This window comes from Scyliorhinus canicula, chromosome 28, assembly GCF_902713615.1.
Source record: "Scyliorhinus canicula chromosome 28, sScyCan1.1, whole genome shotgun sequence".
In the NCBI taxonomy this organism is placed as follows: Eukaryota; Metazoa; Chordata; class Chondrichthyes; order Carcharhiniformes; family Scyliorhinidae; genus Scyliorhinus; species Scyliorhinus canicula.
In genome coordinates, this window is record NC_052173.1 from 11,208,949 (window position 1) to 11,227,403 (window position 18,455).

Sequence of the window (18,455 nt, forward strand, 5' to 3'; positions counted from 1 at the left end):
CATCGCGTACAACATAAAGCAAGCCAAGTCAAACATTACATCAGTTGTGCTCATTTTTCTGAGCTGACCGATACAAAATAATCAACAGTGAACAAATAATGATCTGTTACTCATTATTGGACGACAGGCATCTGAATCACTTCAACTGCATAAATCCTAAAATCCTCGACACTAAACTAGTCCTAGTCTAGGACTATTTATTCATATGTTGTGATTTATTGCACATCAAGTTGGTCATCTGGTCAAATGGTCTGCAGGAATTTTTTTTGAAGAGGGGTTGAGGGAGGGGGAGAAAAGAGCACCTGGATGTTATGTCCATCCATTTACAACAGATGGCCATCTGAGCAAGGTCCCACAGGATCACCAGCAACCATATCCAAACAAAAGTCAATGGGCACGATCCAACAGAAAAGTTTCCAAGTGCCACTGCAGGCGGGTTTGGCTGGAGGTTTCTCCCCAGCTCTGTCAGTGAGTTCCCCACTACCATCTAACCACTCGCAGTCACGTTTTCTGGCCCTGGGGAGTTTTCCCCAGGCTAGCCAAAACGTAATATTATTTTCCAACACCAGGGAGCTGAACTCGTTGGCCAGACCGGCTCCTCAGAGATCGGACCACCATTTTAATGTCGTTGTGACTCGACTCTCTCTTCCCCCCCCCCCCCCCCCCCCAAAAGGTGCCATTCCGCCTGGTCCACGTTCGTGTGGACCAGTACTGAACAGTGCCCAGCTGGGATCTCCCTGGGGAGGCCTGTAGATGCCGGGAGCCGAATAGATTCGAAGTGTGAGAGACTGGGTCCCGCACACTGTCGATAGGATCCCGATTGCGATGCCTCCCAGATGTCATGAGGCGTAAAGCCCAGGGGAGGCCTCTCCCAACATCTACCGCTGCGTCGCGCCCAACGACTGTGAAATGTGTCAAAAATCATGCAGCATAGGAAGAGGTCATTTGGCCTAATGTCTCAGTGCCATATCTTTGAAAGAGTGATTCAATTCATTGCACCCTCTTGCTCTTTCCTCTCAGCCTGGAAATTTCTTTGTTTGGCACCTGCCTTCCATGTCCCCTGTGGTGAATGGTGGGCACAGACCTGCATGGCACAAAACCAAACCTGCTATCAATACAGCATTTCTCCCTTAAAAACGTTTGTATAGACCCCAGAAAATCTGAATTGGTGCAAGATCGGCAAAAGCAGCTTAATGGTTATTTTAAGAGCGCTCAAACACTGGATCTTCAAACATGTACACAAATCAAAGAAGTGATGAGCATCTTCTTACTATGAGCATCTTACTGGACACCTGTGGGATAAGTATGATGGTGAGATTTGTGCTCTGTTAATCGTGGGGTCAAAGTAAATTGTCAGGATAATGTTGAAAGGTATGCAATGCACTCTGCTCAAACTTACTATTTAAGGTTAAACCCTCCCAGTTCAGTGACACTGGATGCAAAATGGAAATAAAAAGACATTGTGCAATCATCTTTATACTGAAGTTTATTATTCATTACATGCTAAACAGAAATCACGACACAGACAATACACAATTGTAAAATAGAGCTCGAAAAGAAAGTCAACAGCATTGATCAAGTAATTCTTTTTACTACATAATTAACTTCTCTACATTTGATTACTTTGAATGTTTCTAAACTGCTCTTAGTGTCTTTGAACAAGAATCAATGGATAGAGAACTGGGGTGCAGCAGGCCAAAGCTCTATCCATGCATTTCTGGGATTTGGGTTGGATTCCAGCCTGGATTAATGGGATGAAAATCTTACCTCATTTTCTGGTTGCAGCAGGTTTACAGGGGAGGCGTTTTGAGTAGTTTCAGTTCCTGATGTAGACCTGGTGTCACAATACAAAACAGTTCCCAATTTAACACTAAACTGACAGACAGCCTGTTGAGGCTGGCTGGTGTCAAAATGCAGAAAAACAAAGTAAAATGTGTTATTTAGAGATTGGAGTCAACAGACGTTTGTTGGAATAGATGGAGATCCATTTGGCATCTGATGAACACGGGGCACTCGAGCAAAAAAAAGTATTCAGATTCCCCAGCGCCATGAAGTGGGGAGGGGAAAGACACATGAAAGTTTAGTGCATTCTCAATTCCAAATGAACGGGGGTCATGGGGGGGTTTAATGTTCGAGCCATTACAGATCCACAGTAACTATTTACCTGCAGTAAAAGTGAGAACCATCATTTAAACATCAAGTGTAGTGTAATAAAAAGACTGACTTTACCAACGCCACTTAAATCACCTTAAACCAAAACAGGTGCCAGAAGGCTGTAGTGGTGTATCCAATACTACAGAGAAAACACATTACAATATTGTGCAGTGTTTTGAGTATTGGAATGTCAGAAGATTAAAATTGCATTGCTCCATAAACCATAGCACAAATTTATTACCCAATTCTTCACATTCCATCTAAAATAGCTACAGTAAAATCAAATCACTTCATATCTTCAACAGCATTTTGACCCCCACATATATGCTGTCAATATGTTAAAGCAATTTTACGTATAAAAGCATACAGCATTACACAAGAAATTCTAAAACAGGATTGAAGGGCGGGGAACAAAGCAAGGTTGAGGAATTTACAATGTTTGAAGACTAAAGTCAGGTTTACAGCCCACAATGTTGCTATTAAAGTGGTGTTATTCTAATGCTTCCATTTTCATCTTTCTGGAATCAGTTACACAATTCCAAAATCAAACATGGCATTTTTAAAACGACAAGATTACAGAGCTGCTAAAGAGTGGGCCCATCCAATCTTCCCTTTGATTTTTAGAATCATCTTTGGAGCTACAAAATTGGAAAGTGTTATTAAAGGGAAGTGTTTGAAGTCGGGATCATTATGGTTGCTCAGCTATTATAATAGAGGAACCACCCTGTCATGCCTGCTGAATGTACTCAATCCATTAACAAATGGGCTCAATTTTCAGAATTCACAGAACCAAATACAGCACAGCCTCCAACAAAACTTCATTGTAAGGTTTATATGTAGGCAAGTGCATGGCAACAAGGTAGGTGATGCCCAGCTACCTTCAACTTAAAGACGTCCATTACTGTTCCACCACTGTTGGTAATCAAGGTGTATTGGAATACACTCTGGTTCTTAAATGCTTCCATTATTTCTTGATGAGAAACATTGACAGACTATGTGGAGGGGGCATTAAGAGTGAAGTGAACACAAATGTGGAATGGAGTTTAGTTAGAACCGTTAGACGTTTCTTTACAAAAAGGTTGGGATTTTCCAGTCCCGTTCCTGCTCGAAGTCAACGGATCTTTGGCTGGTCCGTCAGATTTTACACGCCTCCCATGCTGAATCCTGCCAAATGAGGGACAAAATCCCAGCCACAGTCGTTTGAAATCCAATCTTCCCTGCCCAGATGGTGGCTTATGCTCAAGAATGGCAGCAGATAAAAACCCATGCCCTCACATAAGCACTTTGCATTCCAGACCCATTCTTTCAGTTGCTTGGCAGTACTTTGATCTTGACAAAGTTTAGCTTTTGGGAGGTTGTGTGGTTATGGCCAGTGAAGAGAGGGAGTAGGATTTCAAGTGCACACAAGTGCTATTTTAGACACTCATGTACACAGTTACTAAAGCATTTTTAAAAATCTACAAATAGCAATCATCTCTCTTCTTACTCCAAATATATATTTTTTTCTTTTCAAAATAAAGTCCACATTAATAAAGGCACTTAGAATAAACCACTTTACAACAGAAAGTTCGGAGCTGATACTAACATCTATGAACCACAAGGCCAGTCACCAATTAAAATATGTAAATCACCCACAGTATTTAATCCTCATCTTCATAACATCTATTTCTCTTGATTTGTTCTTCAACTGACAGTTCCTCAGTTTCCTCCACTTCCTCATTTTCCTCCACTTCCTCATTTTCATCCCCATCCCAAAAACCAACATCTTCCAGTTTTCTCTCATTCTCTGGAATTTGCTCATTTGAGGTAAGCGTTTCCCCGGAAGTTTGCAACTTAACAGGCTTTTGTTTGGATTCCTGCTCCTCGTATTCAAGGAAGTCGGGTTCTCTGGACTCCTCTTTGTTGAGGTAAAGCTCTTCTCCATCCTCATCATGAAGCAGCTGTCCATTGTTGCATTTGACGTCTACAACCTCTTCAGTCACTGAATCTTCTTCTTTTCCCTTGAGCTCAGTAGTCATTAATTGTTCGTCCTCATTTTTTAGACTTGGCTGGTTTGTATTCTTCAATTCATCGGTTTCGCTTTTGGCTTCCTTTTCTTTGCCGATCACGTTCTGTGCTGTATTTTTAGGCGGTGGATTTTCCCCCGGCTCTTTTACGGTTATAGGTGTCAGAGGGGCAGCAATGGTAAATGGTCTACAGCGTTCTTTCAGAGATGCACTTCGTCTCAGTCTCGAGGTACCAATGAATTCGGAGTTTCTCTTGGTCATCTGCTGGAAATCCTCTGGAGGCCATTTTGGTTTGTTAACTCTAAGGTTTTCTTCAGCAGAACTGACTCCTTTACTACCAGCTTCAGTAGGTGGAGGCCAAGCTATTTTTAATTTTCTTGTTTCTACAGATTTCTCCACCTTTTCTGGCGAAGAACTGGTACCCAAGGCCTCCATGCTGGCAGCCAAAACACCTACCTTGAGTATGGAAAGTTCATCTACTCCAGAGTTCTCAGTTTTGGCCTCGGGTTTATCCATGGCAACTTCACTCTTGTTCTCTGCAGCGTCACTCTCATTTTTGGCCATCCAAAGCTCCTTGTGTGGCTTGTGGCCAAATCCCTCATCGTAATTACCTTTGGATTTGAAGAGCTGGCTAAAATGTGGCTTGCAGTACACATTCCCATGTAGTGAGGCAAAATTTCCAATGCTGTGCAAAAAGAAATGACAGATATTAAGACTTTTGAAATCTAAAGCTTGCACCAGTAAGCTTCAACTGGTCATTTACAATGCACACAAATCATACAGTGTACCATCCTGTAAGTGGATTTGTTTTTCATATCCCATGAGGTTATACTGACCAGTTTGTATATTGAATGCCATGGCAATAGCAATGACAGACATCTACTAAATGAAATCCAGCAGTCATAGAATCTACAGTGCAGAAGGAGGCCATTCAGCCCATCGAGTCGACACTGGCCCTTGGATAGAGCACCCGACTTAAGCCCATACCTCAACCCTATCCCTGTAACCCCCCTAACCTTTTGGACACTAAAGGACAATTTATCATGGCCAATCCACCCAACCTGCACACCTTTGGACTGTGGGAGGAAACCAGAGCACCCAGAGGAAACCCACGCAGACACAGGGAGAACGTGCAGACTCCACACAGACCGTCACTGGAGGCCGGAATTGAACCAATGTCCCTGCAGCTGTACAGTGCTAACCACTGTGCCACCCCTGGACAGAGTCTGGACAATGACCATCAGGGAACTGTGTGTTGGAGCAGGAGGCGCATCACAGCAGAGACAAATCATGCCATCAGTGGATGCAAAGCCACACTTTCCAGCAGAGATTATTCGAACCCTTGCGTGGAAGAGTTATTTACATGCTGAGTATACTAAATAAGCTACATTGGACAGGGGACAGTTTGAAGGGAATGAGAACTCTCAGGAAACCTCTTTAAATACAAAGTTCAGTCAATCCATACCCAAAATTGAGATAAAAAGGTCAGAAAGCTGAAACAATTTGGAGCCAAGTACAAGGTAAACCCAAAGTCTCCTGGAATCAGAACCTTACCTCAGCTTAGCATTGCAGTGGCTACAGCGGAAGCACACATTGTGAAATATCTGTTGGTTTGCAACAAGACGCTCCATTGGATAGACAGCCTTTTGGCAGGTGACACACAACTCTCTGGCTGGAAGCTGAAATTTCTAAGAGTCAAAAAAAAAAGGAGTGGGCTCATTGGTCACTTTCTGAAAGCTGCATGGATAGCAAGACATTCTCAAATGTGACAAAACATTTCAGAATTAGGATTAACCAACACCAATGCATACATTTAAACACACTTTTATTCAAAAACAATCATGGTGAGAAAACTGGCCTGAGAAAGAAAGTCCGCGACTGGAGGCAAGTATTCCTGCAAATTGGGTCACTTCAGCTGTTTGTGAATTCAGCTTAGCAAGTTTCCAATGCCTTCTCCAAATATTTTCCCCAATATCAGCAACTATTGTTCAAACTCAGTTAACAGCATGGAGATTGGGAAGAGGAGAAACAAGGCAACTTTTTAAAAAAAAGCCCTCTGGTGACCAGTGAGTATCCAGGATAAGAAGTGATGCCCTTTCAAGGTCGAAAGTAGAGCTCCAATTTGGCATCCTTCCATCCAAGTAAAGATGATGGACATGCAAACAAATCCATTTCAGATGGGGCGTCTTCACTGATGGTTGAAGAGGCCAATCCTCGAGAGGCGGGTTCTGTAGCACATGAAGTTACCACGGTGTCATTGTGGGTTGTCTTCAGCTTGGGCGTCAGTTGCCAAGCCACTGGCCAATGTATAATGTTAATGATTTAAAATGGTCAGTTTGAAAAATATCAATCGTGCATTAAAATGATGACCTCAATTAGACATTTGGAGGGGGGAGGTGGAAAATAGAAGGGGGCGGGGGTAAGGTGGGGGAAAATAGACAAAAACAGTAGGAAAGTAGGGAACTGAAAAAATTAAAATGTAGCCCTTGCCAGACCTCCAACCCTTAAAAAGAGCAGCATTGGCCATCACTTTGCACTGGGTCACCCACATGCCATTGAGCAGTGTGTCACCCCTTGGGACTTTAACTTCTTGATACAAATGCAAACCTTGCACAGTTGATAGTAATCTTCCTCTCCCTTCCCAAGAGTAACACAGACTCAAAGCTCAATCAAAAATCAAAGGACTTTAGTTAATTCTGCTCAGAGGAATTGTATATTTCAAAGAGTGAATCGTGGTCAGTTTAGCGCAGGTATTTTTGTTCATGGAAGCAAGCATAAAGGAGTCTTTTTTTTATAAAAGAGCAAATAGAACCTCATATCGGAGACAGAGGAATGCAGAGAGAAAAGGGATACTTCAGGAACAGGAAGTAGAAGCTGAAAAATAGGCAAAGAAATAGGATTAAACAGCAATGTACTAAACAACAACACAATGTCATAAAGGTTATACTACCATGTTTAATCACATTGAAGCAGTCTTTTGTTACAGGGATTAGACATTCTTCAAACGTTTCTTTCTCTGATTATTGAAAGCCAAATTTTTTTTCAATAAATTTAGAGTACCCAATTCATTTTTTCCAATTAAGGGACAATTTAGCGTGGCCAATACACCTATCCTGCACATCTTTGGTTTGTGGAGATGAAACGCACGCAGACACGGGGAGAATGTGCCAACTCCACACGGACAGGGACTCACCGAGCCGGGATCGAACCTGGGACCTCGGTGCCATGAGGCAGCAATGCTAACCACTGCGCCACCATGCTGCCCCAAAAGCCAAATTTTAAGGGCAGCCCAGTGGCGCAGTGGTTAGCACTGCTGTCTTACAGGGCGGCATGTGGCGCAGTGGTTAGCACTGGGACTACGGCGCTGAGGACCCGGGTTCGCATCCCAGCCCTGGGTCACTGTCCGTGTGGAGTTTGCACATTCTCCCCATATCTGCGTGGGTTTCACCCCCACAACCCAAAGATATGCAGGGTAGGTGGATTGGCCACACTAAATTGCCCCTTAATTGGGAAAAAAATTGGGCACTTTAAATTTTAATAAAAAGAAAGCCAAAGTTTAACTTCTCCAAAAAATGATTCTGTACATTTGAAGTTCTGGGCTTCTAAAAAGAGCCGAAAATATACTGAATATTTTAAAATACAAAACATTGGCAGAGTTCTCTACATTTGGGTTGTAGTCTGGTATGGAATTTCCCCTTTAAGAAAGTAGCCTACTTTGGTGTATATGAAGTTACTCAATCCTCTAAAGGATACTCAATATCTGTTTGGACCTTCACGAGGACACAGCTAATTCCACTTCCTTGCAGATCAACTGGAGCCACAGATGCAAGAATGAGCTCATCAGATCTTGTAACCATAGCAGCCGCTGGCTGAGAAAGGATCTACACTGCCAGCCACCTGCTGTGCGAATAGATACTAGCTGCTTTCATGCTGGAGCTGTCTGTTTAGATTGTGAAGGAGCAGCATCCAGTAGTCGGGCCATTGTTTAATGCAGCTCCCTTATCCTGATGATAAGCTTGGGAGACTTAAAATGCCGTCTGTTGTAGTACCGAGATAAGAGATTTAGTGGTGTAATGCAAACTCAAACAGGGGCCATAAAAGCAATGACACAGAGTAGGACGTTCCCAGATTCAACACCAGATCGGTTAAAACTAGCTTATCCAGAGTATTACAAGTGGTTTCACCACCCTAAACTTTGAAGACAGGAGCAAAGGGAAAAGGAAAATAGTAATCAGAGGTATGGTTCACATTCTTGATCATATCTAGCAACACATCTTTGAAAGAGGGCATGGCAGCATCGTAGCATAGTGGGGGCAGCACGGTAGCATAGTGGTTAGCACTGTGGTTTCACAGCACCAGGGTCCCAGGTTTGATTCCCGGCTTGGGTCACTGTCTGTGCGGAGTCTGCACGTTCTCCCAGTGTCTGCGTGGGTTTCCTCCGGGTGCTCCGGTTTCCTCCCACAGTCCAAAGACGTGCAGGTTAGGTGGACTGGCCATGATAAATTGCCCTGAGTGTCCAAAAAGGTTAGGAGGGGTTATTGGGTTAGGGGGATAGGGCGGAAGTGAGGGCTCAGTGGGTCGGTGCAGACTCGATGGACCGAATGGCCTCGTTCTGCACTGTATGTTCTATGTTTTATGTCAGAAAACCAGCCTTGGGACTTCCGGTGGCGGCGATGTCCGAGTGAGCCGCACATTCGGTGGGCTCTCACTCCGGCCGGCTGGAACAGCTGTTTCCCCGCGATAGCGGGACTACGGAGGCGGTAGAAAGGCTGCCTGGAACAGAGGAGGAGAGCGGGCTGCAGAGGATGTAAGTGTGGAGGCCAGCAGGTGAGGAAGAAGGAGAGAGAGAGAGAAGGAGGAAGCTGACCTGCAGGTTAAGATAGCGGACCCACGGACCTTCCTTCCTCCAGGACAAAGGGAAAAAGAAAAAGTTTGGAGTTGCTGAGGAGGGACAGCTTGGACCCACTTCAGATGCCCAAGAGGTCAAATTGAAGGAGCTGGGCGAAGGAAAGCGGCAGCGGAGGTGCTGAGGAGCGGGCTGCGGCATATGGAACAGCGGGATTCCAGAAAGCAGAAGAAGAAGGAGAAAAAGGGACAGAGACAAGGACCGGAAGAAAATTACCTGGGACCTAAGATGGCGGACACACGGAACCCGGACTCAGCAATCCAGCTGGCGCTGGATAACATGCTCCAGGTAATGAAGTCCAGTTTTGAAGCGCTGAAGCGGGACAGCTTGGACCCAATCCAGAAAGCGGTGGATCAGCTGAACCAGAGGATGGACGCCCAGGATGTTAAAGTTAAGGAGCTGGGAGAAGCGGTGGAGGAGCAGGCGGATGCGCAAACGGTTGCAGCGCTAGAAGTGGACGGCCTGAAAGAGCGGCAGAGAAGACTGCTGGACAGAGTAGAGGAGCTGGAGAATAGAGTCCGCAGGAACAATCTGAGGATGGTCGGCCTCCCGGAGGGGGCGGAGGGAGCTGATGCTGCAGCGTTTGTAGCAGACCTGCTGAAGCAGCTGATGGGGGCTGAAGCCTTTCCGCGACCGCTGGAGCTGGAGGGGGCACACAGGGTGCAGGCAAGGCAGGGGCGGCTGGGCGGACCCCCCCGCCCGATGGTGATTAGGTTCCACAGGTTCGTGGACAAGGAGCGGGTGCTGCAGTGGGCAAAGAGCGCCAGGAGCAGCACGTGGAATAACAGTGTGCTCCGCATCTATCAGGACCTAAGCCAGGAGGTGGCTCGGCGGCGAGCAGCCTTTAAGAATGTCAAGGAGGTGCTGTTCAAGAAGCACGTGAAGTTTGGTCTGCTGTTCCCAGCTCGGCTATGGGTCACGCACCAGGGTCAACACCACTACTTTTCCGAGCCCGAAGAAGCGATGGATTTTGTGAGGGACCTGGGGATGGTCCCGAAAGGAGGCCCTAAGGACACGAGTTAGGGCCCGAGGATTTCTGTGGGGAGGAACGCCGAATGTGCCTGGACTGCTGCTCAACGGTTTGCTGGGCCAATGGGGCCAAACGGAACATTTGAGACTCTTTCCTTTGTTCATGGACATTTATGTGCTTTTTCTCTTTTTTCTATGTTTTTTCCCCTTTTTTTTTTTCCTGTTTGGGCTTTTTGTGCAGCTCGCGGAAGACACTGGAGCCGGCTTGCCCCAGTGGGTGGGGAGGAGGGCGGGGAAACAAGGGGAATGGGACAGGAAGGCGCCGGAGTGTTGAGTCACCGGGCTAGCAGATTGGCTAGTCAAGGAAGTCAGATGGGGGGGAAAGCTATAGCCAGTAGATGGCAGGGGTGGGGGTATCGGGGGATGGGGTTAGGGGAGGGGGGGGGGGTTGTTCTGCTGACGGGAGAGGGACTTGAAATAGGCACTGGAAAGGAGGTCGAGGGTGGAGGCAGCTATAGGGCGGGCCAGGAAGGGCGCGACGCACGGGTCAGGGGCCGGCCCGAGAAAGGCTATGGCTGACCGGCGGGGTGGGGGGGGTGGGATGTGCCCCCCGACCAGGCTGATCACCTGGAACGTCAAGGGACTGAATGGGCCGGTTAAGAGGGCGCGGGTGTTCGCGCACTTGCGGGCCCTGAGGGCGGACGTAATTATGTTGCAGGAGACACATCTGAAAGTGTCAGACCAGACCAGGCTAAGGAAGGGCTGGATTAGCCAGGTCTTCCACTCGGACTTGGACTCGAAGTCCAGAGGGGTGGCAATCATGATCAACAAGCGTGTGCAATTTGAGGCAGAGGGCATATCCGCAGACAGGGGGGGCAGATACCTGATGGTACGGGGCAGGCTGGAGGGGAGAAGAGTGGTGCTGGTGAATATATATGCCCCGAACTGGGATGACGTGGACTTCATTAAAAGAGTGCTGGGGAAGATCCCGGACTTGGATTCTCGCAGGCTAATAATGGGAGGGGACTTTAACATGGTCCTTGACCCGACTTTGGATCGGTCGTGTCCCAGAACGGGTAGGCTCTCAGCAATGGCAAGGGAGCTGAAAGGGTTTATGGAGCAAATGGGGGCAGTGGACCCCTGGAGGGAGGGACAGCCAACAGGAAGGGGCTACTCGTTCTACTCGCACGTCCACAAAGTATATTCCAGGATAGATTTCTTTGTGCTAAGCAGGGACTGTAGGGGGGAGGTAAAGAACACGGAATACTCAGCAATTACCATTTCAGACCATGCCCCGCATTGGGTGGACCTGCAGTTCGGGGGAGCGAGGTATCAACGCCCGCAATGGAGGCTAGATGTGGGACTGCTGTCGGAGGAGGGGATCTGCGAGAGGCTTCGGAAATGTATAAAAAATTACCTGCAGGTGAATGACACTGGGGAGGTCTCAGCGGCGACCGTGTGGGAGGCGCTAAAGGCAGTAGTGCGGGGGGAGCTGATTTCAATTGGGGCCCATAGAGCCAAGGCAGACCGGGCAGAGATGGATAGATTGGTCAGGGAAATGGGCCGGATAGATGAAGAGCACGCGGAGTCCCCGGGGGAGGTTTTACTCAGGGAAAGGCAGAGGCTACAGGCGGAACTGGGGGCACTATCCACGAGCAGGGCCGTGGAACAGCTTAGGAAGGCGAGGGGAGTGGTGTACGAGTATGGGGAAAAGGCTAGCAGACTGTTAGCGCAGCAACTTAGGAGGAGGGAGGCGGCCAGGGAAATAGGTAGAGTGAGGGACGAGGGGGGGCACAAAGTGGAGGATCCGGCAGAATTGAATAGGGTATTCCGGGACTTCTATCGTAAGCTGTATACTTCGGAGCCGCCAGAAGAACCGGAGGGGATGAAAAGGTTTCTGGATGGGTTAACATTCCCAACAGTTGGGGGGGGGCGAGTGGAAGAGCTGGGGGCCCCGATTAGAGTAGAGGAGGTATTGGGGGGCCTAAAGGCCATGCAGTCGGGGAAGTCCCCGGGGCCGGATGGATACCCAGTAGAGTTTTATAGGAAGTTCTCTGAGCTGGTGGGCCCGGTCTTGGCGAGGGTTTTCAATGAGGCAAGGGACAGAGGGACCCTGCCGCCGACGATGTCACAAGCCACCATATCTCTGATATTAAAGCGGGGTAAAGACCCGGAGGTGTGCGGGTCCTACAGGCCAATCTCCCTGATTAATGTAGATGCCAAGCTCCTGGCAAAGGTACTGGCGGGTAGAATGGAGGACTGTGTACCGGAGGTGATTGGGGAGGTTCGTGAAAGGTAGGCAGCTGGCGGCCAATCTGAGGAGATTGCTCAATGTGATAATGATGCCCCCGGCGGGTAGAGAGGTGGAGGTAGTGGTGGCTATGGACGCCGAGAAGGCCTTTGACCGGGTGGAGTGGGAATATCTATGGGAGGTGCTCGGACGGTTTGGGTTCGGGGAGGGATTGGTGGATTGGATCAAATTATTATATCAGGCCCCGAGGGCCAGCGTCAGGACCAACAGAGAAGTGTCGGAGTACTTTAGGTTGTACCGAGGGACCAGGCAGGGCTGCCCGCTCTCCCCGCTGCTGTTTGCGCTGGCCATAGAGCCGCTGGCGATTGCGCTGAGAGCCGCAGAGGGTTGGAAGGGGATGGTGAGGGGCGGGGTTGAACATAGGGTTTCTCTTTATGCAGACGACCTGCTCCTGTACGTGTCGGACCCAGTGGCCGGGATGGGAACTATACTGGGAATGCTGAGGGAGTTCGGCCAGTTCTCAGGATACAAATTAAATACGGTCAAGAGTGAAATGTTTGTGGTACAGGCAAGGGGCCAGGAGAACAGATTGAGAGGGCTACCGTTTAGGTTAGTTGAGGAAAATTTCCGGTATTTGGGAATCCAGGTGGCGCGAGACTGGGGCAGGCTGCACAAGTTAAATTTGGCCAGGGTGGTGGAGCAAATGAAGGGAGAGTTTCGGAGATGGGATGCACTCCCGCTGTCGCTGGCAGGGAGGGTGCAGACTGTAAAGATGACAATCCTCCCTCGATTTTTGTTTATTTTTCAGTGCCTCCCGATCTTTATCCCACAGTCCTTCTTCAAAAGAGTTAACGGGCTGATCATGAGCTTTGTCTGGGCGGGAAAGTCTCCGCGGGTGAAGAAGGCGATGTTGGAGAGGAACCGCAGCGAGGGAGGGCTGGCGTTGCCGAGTCTGGTCAATTATTACTGGGCAGCCAACATCGCTATGATAAGGAAGTGGATGGTGGGTACGGGGTCTATTTGGGAGCGAGTGGAGGCGGCTTCGTGCAGGGGCTCCAGTTTGGAAGCCCTGGTCACGGCTCCTCTACCGCTGCCGCCGGCCAAGTACACCACCAGCCCGGTAGTGGTGGCGACCCTGCGGATATGGGGCCAGTGGAGGAGGCATGTGGGGGAGATGGGGGCGTCTGTCTGGGCGCCAATCTGCGACAACCATCGGTTTGCCCCCGGCAGTATGGATGGGGGGTTCCGAGTATGGCGGCGAGCAGGGGCGGGAAGGGTGGGTGATATGTTCCTGGAAGGGAGCTTCGCGAGTTTGAGGAGCTTGGAGGAGAAATTTGGGTTGGTAGGGGGAAATGATTTTAGATACCTACAGCTGCGGGACTTTGTTCGTAGACAGGTCCCATCTTTCCCGCGCCTCCCGCCAATGGGGATCCTAGACAGAATAGTCTCTGGGAGGGACGAAGGGGAGGGTAGAGTCTCAGGTATTTATAAGGTGCTCATGAGGGAGGAAGGGTCCCAGACAGAGGAACTGAAACTTAAATGGGAGGAGGAGCTAGGCGGGGAAATGGAGGATGGGCTGTGGGCAGAGGCCCTGAGTAGGGTAAACTCGACCGCGACATGTGCAAGGCTCGGGCTGATCCAATTTAAGGTCGTTCACCGGGCCCATATGACGGTGGCTCGGATGAGCAAATTTTTCGGGATAGAGGACAAATGCGCTAGGTGCGCGGGAGGACCAGCGAACCATGTGCACATGTTTTGGGCATGCCCTGAGCTGAGGGGGTACTGGGAGGGATTTGCGGGGGTCATGGCTCAGGTGCTAAAAACAAGGGTGGTGATGAGTCCAGGGGTGGCAATTTTTGGGGTTTCGGAAGACCCGGGCGTCCAGGGGGAGAAAGCGGCCGATGTGCTGGCCTTTGCTTCCCTGATAGCCCGGCGACGAATATTATTGGCGTGGAGGGACTCAAAGCCCCCGAAGACTGAGTGGTGGCTTGCGGACATGTCAAGTTTCCTGGGGATGGAAAAAATTAAGTTCGCCTTGAGGGGATCTGTGCAGGGGTTCACCCGGAGGTGGCAACCATTTATTGACTTCTTTGCGGGAGAGTGAGCGTCAGCAGGGGGGTGGGGGGAGGGGGGGGGGGGGGGGGGGGTAGAGTAGAGTAGGAGGGAAAATATGGCGGGTAGTACGGGTGGGAGGGGAGCGGGCTTGTGCAATACGGTATGATGGAAGTATTGAAAGTACGTGGATGTTTGCACATTTTTGCCTTTTTTGCTTCCTTTCTGATGATGTCTGTAACTGTTTATAAAGCCAAAAGCTACCTCAATAAAATTGTTTATTAAAAAAAAAAGAAAACCAGCCTTGGGACAGTTTTCAGTGTACCCCCACACGCTCTCCTTGGTTGCCACCCCTATTGGCCACATGAGTGAGCTACGGGAGTACTGTTGGAGTCCAAGAGTTATAGCACAGTCCAGGACGGCACTTTAAAGAGAGAATAACTGGACAAAATGATCAAAATCCCCAGATTTCTAAAGTTGAGCTTCACATACACGAATTCCAAACAAGTCAATGACTGAGCAGATGGAAGAGAGATATTTACCTTAAAAGATTTGGCTGGATTACTTTGAATTTCCATGGTTGATCTTGGGTGCTTTATACCCTGAGCTGAAAGCTTCGGTGTCCCTCCTTCATTTTCCACATTAACTGTTCATTTTAAAAGATTAAAAGCATGAATTAAAGCCAAATAATCTACAAGCTCTTATTTCAAATCAGTATTTTTAGTTGTTACTGCTGAGAAGAAATCAATGCTGGTTTGATTTTCTGTTTTAAGTTCAAACATGTCACTGAAATCACCACTGGCTGGAAGTGGATTCACACCTGCACATCTCCACACACAATATTCATTTTCAATAATGCTGCTTTGGAGATGCCGCTGCAGGAAGTCACGTGACCCCTCTCATCCACTGGCATTAGGGCAACTCTGGTGTTTGTCCTCATGGCATTGGAGACGCAGATAGAAAATGCATTTGGTGTACATTTCGAATAAATGGGCTCACCTTGACCATCTACTTGTTTTTCAGAAGCAGAACTTATCCAAGAGTTTGGGGTGGTCTCACTCACAGACCCCTGGGAAAATAATACAAGAACAATTATACTCATCAAGCTACATTTATCAACAGTCATGAAATCACTGATAATGAAACAGCATGAAAGGTTTTTGTTTGCACGAGTGGATTACTTTATCTGAGTTACAAAGCCAGAGCTCAGAGTGTGGACAGGGGTGAACCCCTAATCCAGCTCCTTGCCTGCTCCAAAAACCAATTCAAATTGAATCCAATTCATGGTCCCCACAAGAGAGACAGGTCTGGCACTAGTCATTAATATCTGGTCCCAGCTGATGATGATGATGACTCAGTGGGGTGGAGGGAGAGAGAGAGAGAGAGAAAGAGCCACACTCACATTTTTAAATTCATAAATTTGAACTTTCCAATCTGAACAATAGCCTTACCAGATCAATGAATCAGTAATCCATCCTTCCTCCCCCAAACCCTTTTCATTCAGTTTAATCCCCAATGATCACCATCAGACGTAAATATTCAGGGTAAAAAGCCGAAAGTGAGAGCTACATTCAAAAAGACTGGCATAAAGCTGGAAACATATTTAAATATTGTGGAACTAGCACGGTTGCGCATTGGGTTAGCCCTGCTGCCTCATGGCGCCGAGGTCCCAGGTTCGATCCCGGCTCTGGGCCACTGTCCATGTGGAGTTTGCACATTCTCAGTGTTTGCGTGGGTTTCACCCCCACAACCCAAAGATGTGCAGGCTAGGTGGATTGGCCACGTTAAATTGCCCCTTAATTGGAAAAAAATAATTGGGTACTCTAAATTTTAAAAAAAAAGGAAAAAATATATTGTGTAACTGTAGTTATTTTTCAAAGCGAGAGAGTTGGAAAGTGCTTTAAAAAGTGAATGAAGCTGGAAAGGTCTGGGGATATTAATAAGAAATCTGAAGCTGCCAGGACGGAATGATTCTCATCTAAATATAGAGTCAAACTTAGAAATCTCAATTTTGCAACAAAAGGTCACCCAAAAAGATGCTGTCTTTACATTAAACCAATGGATGCAACTAAACTAAATTACACATTTAAAGCTCCTGGGGTTGTGAGAGGTGGTTCGGTTAAACTGGATTATTTGAAATACAACCGCATACAACAGGGGCTGAATCATGTAATGACTCGTTTGTTGCTATTTTACAAAAGCACAAAGATTATCTGTTTCCAGTCAATAATGATCTGGCTGCACAGATAATCTCTCAGCTGCATACTATTAGCATGCCAGGGAAGAGGCCTTAACTATTATCCAATCAAACCATTCATTGTGGGGGGAGCTCCTCTTGCAAAACCGATGGCACTTTGGAAAGAACAATGCACTGGGACTCCACAGTTGTGTTGGATTTGGTGCAAATGTGCACACCCAAGATGCATTGAGTAGTAACCGCTTAACAGACATTTTACACTAGAGTGCATCTGTTACAGATGCTCAATGTTTTCTACATTACTCCATAATGTTAACCAGCTAACCAGTGAACGTATTGCAATGAAAATAATAGGTCAATAAAAGTCAGGGAAAGTTGCCTTGCAGTCTCATTTCTTCACACCAGTTTAAAAAGTTTTTAACAATTCACATAATTATATTAACCTTTATTGGTGTCACAAGTAGGCTTACATTAACACTGCTATGAAGTTACTGTGAAAAGCCCCCAGTCGCCACATTCGCCTGTTCGGATACAGAGGGATGAATCAAGAATGTCCAAATTACCTAACAAGCACGTCTTTCGGGACTTGTGGGAGGAAACCGGAGCACCCGGAAGAAACCAACGCAGACACAGGGAGATGATGCAGACTCCGCACAGGCAGTGACCCAAGCGAGAATCGAACCTGGGACCCTGGAGTTGTGAAGCAACAGTGCTAACCACTGTGCTACCGTGCATTGATAAGGCCAGCATGTATTGTTCATCCCTCATAGCCCTGTTGCAGACCACATATTTGCCACTAGAGCAGGTAGTTTTCAAAACATGGAGGGGTGATTGATTCCACGTATTTGGGTCTGGGTCTCAGATGGACAAAGTATTATCTATAGCTTTTACTCCTCACAAGAAGCTTGCAAAGTTATCAAGAAAGGAATTAATGTAGCTCCTTTCTTGGCCTTAGGACACCCCAAGGCACCTTGTGCTGAATGAAGTGCTTCAAAAACGCAGTAGCCAGTTTGTGCACAGCAATGTGATAATGACCGGATAATCTGTTTAACTGCTGTTTAAGTGCTGCCAAGACAAGACACATGCAACCACAGTGAATATCCCAACTCAAAAATACAGTTTTGATTGTGATAAATACCATTTGAAGTTGATGCTGCAGAACCTGGGCTGACCAGCAGAGGGCAGTTGCTATAACAGCAAGAGATAGACGATGGGTGCAATTCTCCGGCTTTGGTAATAATAATAATATTCATAGTCACACGTAGGCTTACATTAACACTGTAATGAAGTTACTGTGAAAATCCCCTAGTCGGCACCTACTTGGGTACACAGAGGGGAAATTCAGAATGTCCAAATTACCTAACAAGCATGTTGCGCTCTCCCTCAAGCGTAACGAGGCCAAAAACGAGAACCACGCCAGGCGCCAAACAGTTTGCGATGCAACTGGCCCGCTCTCGTAGGCAAAGTCGGATTCTCACCGCAGCATGGCGAGAAACCAATTATCACCAATTAAGGCCCATTTCCTTTTTTTCTTTTAGTACCCAATTTTTTTTCCCAATTAAGGGGCAATTTAGCATGGCCAATCCACCTACCCTGCACATCTTTGGGTTGTGGGGGTGAGACCCACACAGACACGGGGAGAATGTGCAAACTCCACACGGACAGTGACCCAGGGCCGGGAATGAACTTCGGTCCTCGGCGCCGTGATGCAGCAGTGTTAACCACTGTGCCACGCTTTGAGCCCCATTTCTATACATTTTAACGAGAGTCACCTCATGTCCAACAGCCTCCTGTCATTCAGCGGCCTCCCCAGCAAGTGTTCACGCTGCCGCCAATTAGTACTCCTTTTGAAAAACGTGAGCCTGGTGCGAGGGCTTTTGTGGGGAGCCGAGGAGGTTAGTAGCCATTTTCGCTCACAGG

At 47.6% G+C, this 18,455-nt stretch overlaps 1 protein-coding gene across 7 annotated transcripts in view; it reads right to left on the minus strand.

The window, feature by feature from the left end:
* Positions 1–1,468: 1,468 nt before the first annotated feature.
* The window catches only part of lima1a (LIM domain and actin binding 1a), a 146,887-nt gene continuing 129,900 nt past the window's right edge, over positions 1,469–18,455 (minus strand). For 6 of the 7 annotated variants that reach the window (XM_038786542.1, XM_038786543.1, XM_038786539.1 and 3 more), the window contains 4 exons: positions 15,338–15,407; positions 14,881–14,984; positions 5,715–5,848; positions 1,469–4,845 (listed from right to left, as the gene is read on the minus strand). In XM_038786542.1, coding sequence (XP_038642470.1) covers positions 3,795–4,845; positions 5,715–5,848; positions 14,881–14,984; positions 15,338–15,407 — 1,359 coding nt within the window. In that variant the 3' untranslated portion in view covers positions 1,469–3,794. The remainder of the gene's footprint in view (positions 4,846–5,714; positions 5,849–14,880; positions 14,985–15,337; positions 15,408–18,455) is intronic. The other variant, XM_038786540.1, reaches the window with a different exon arrangement.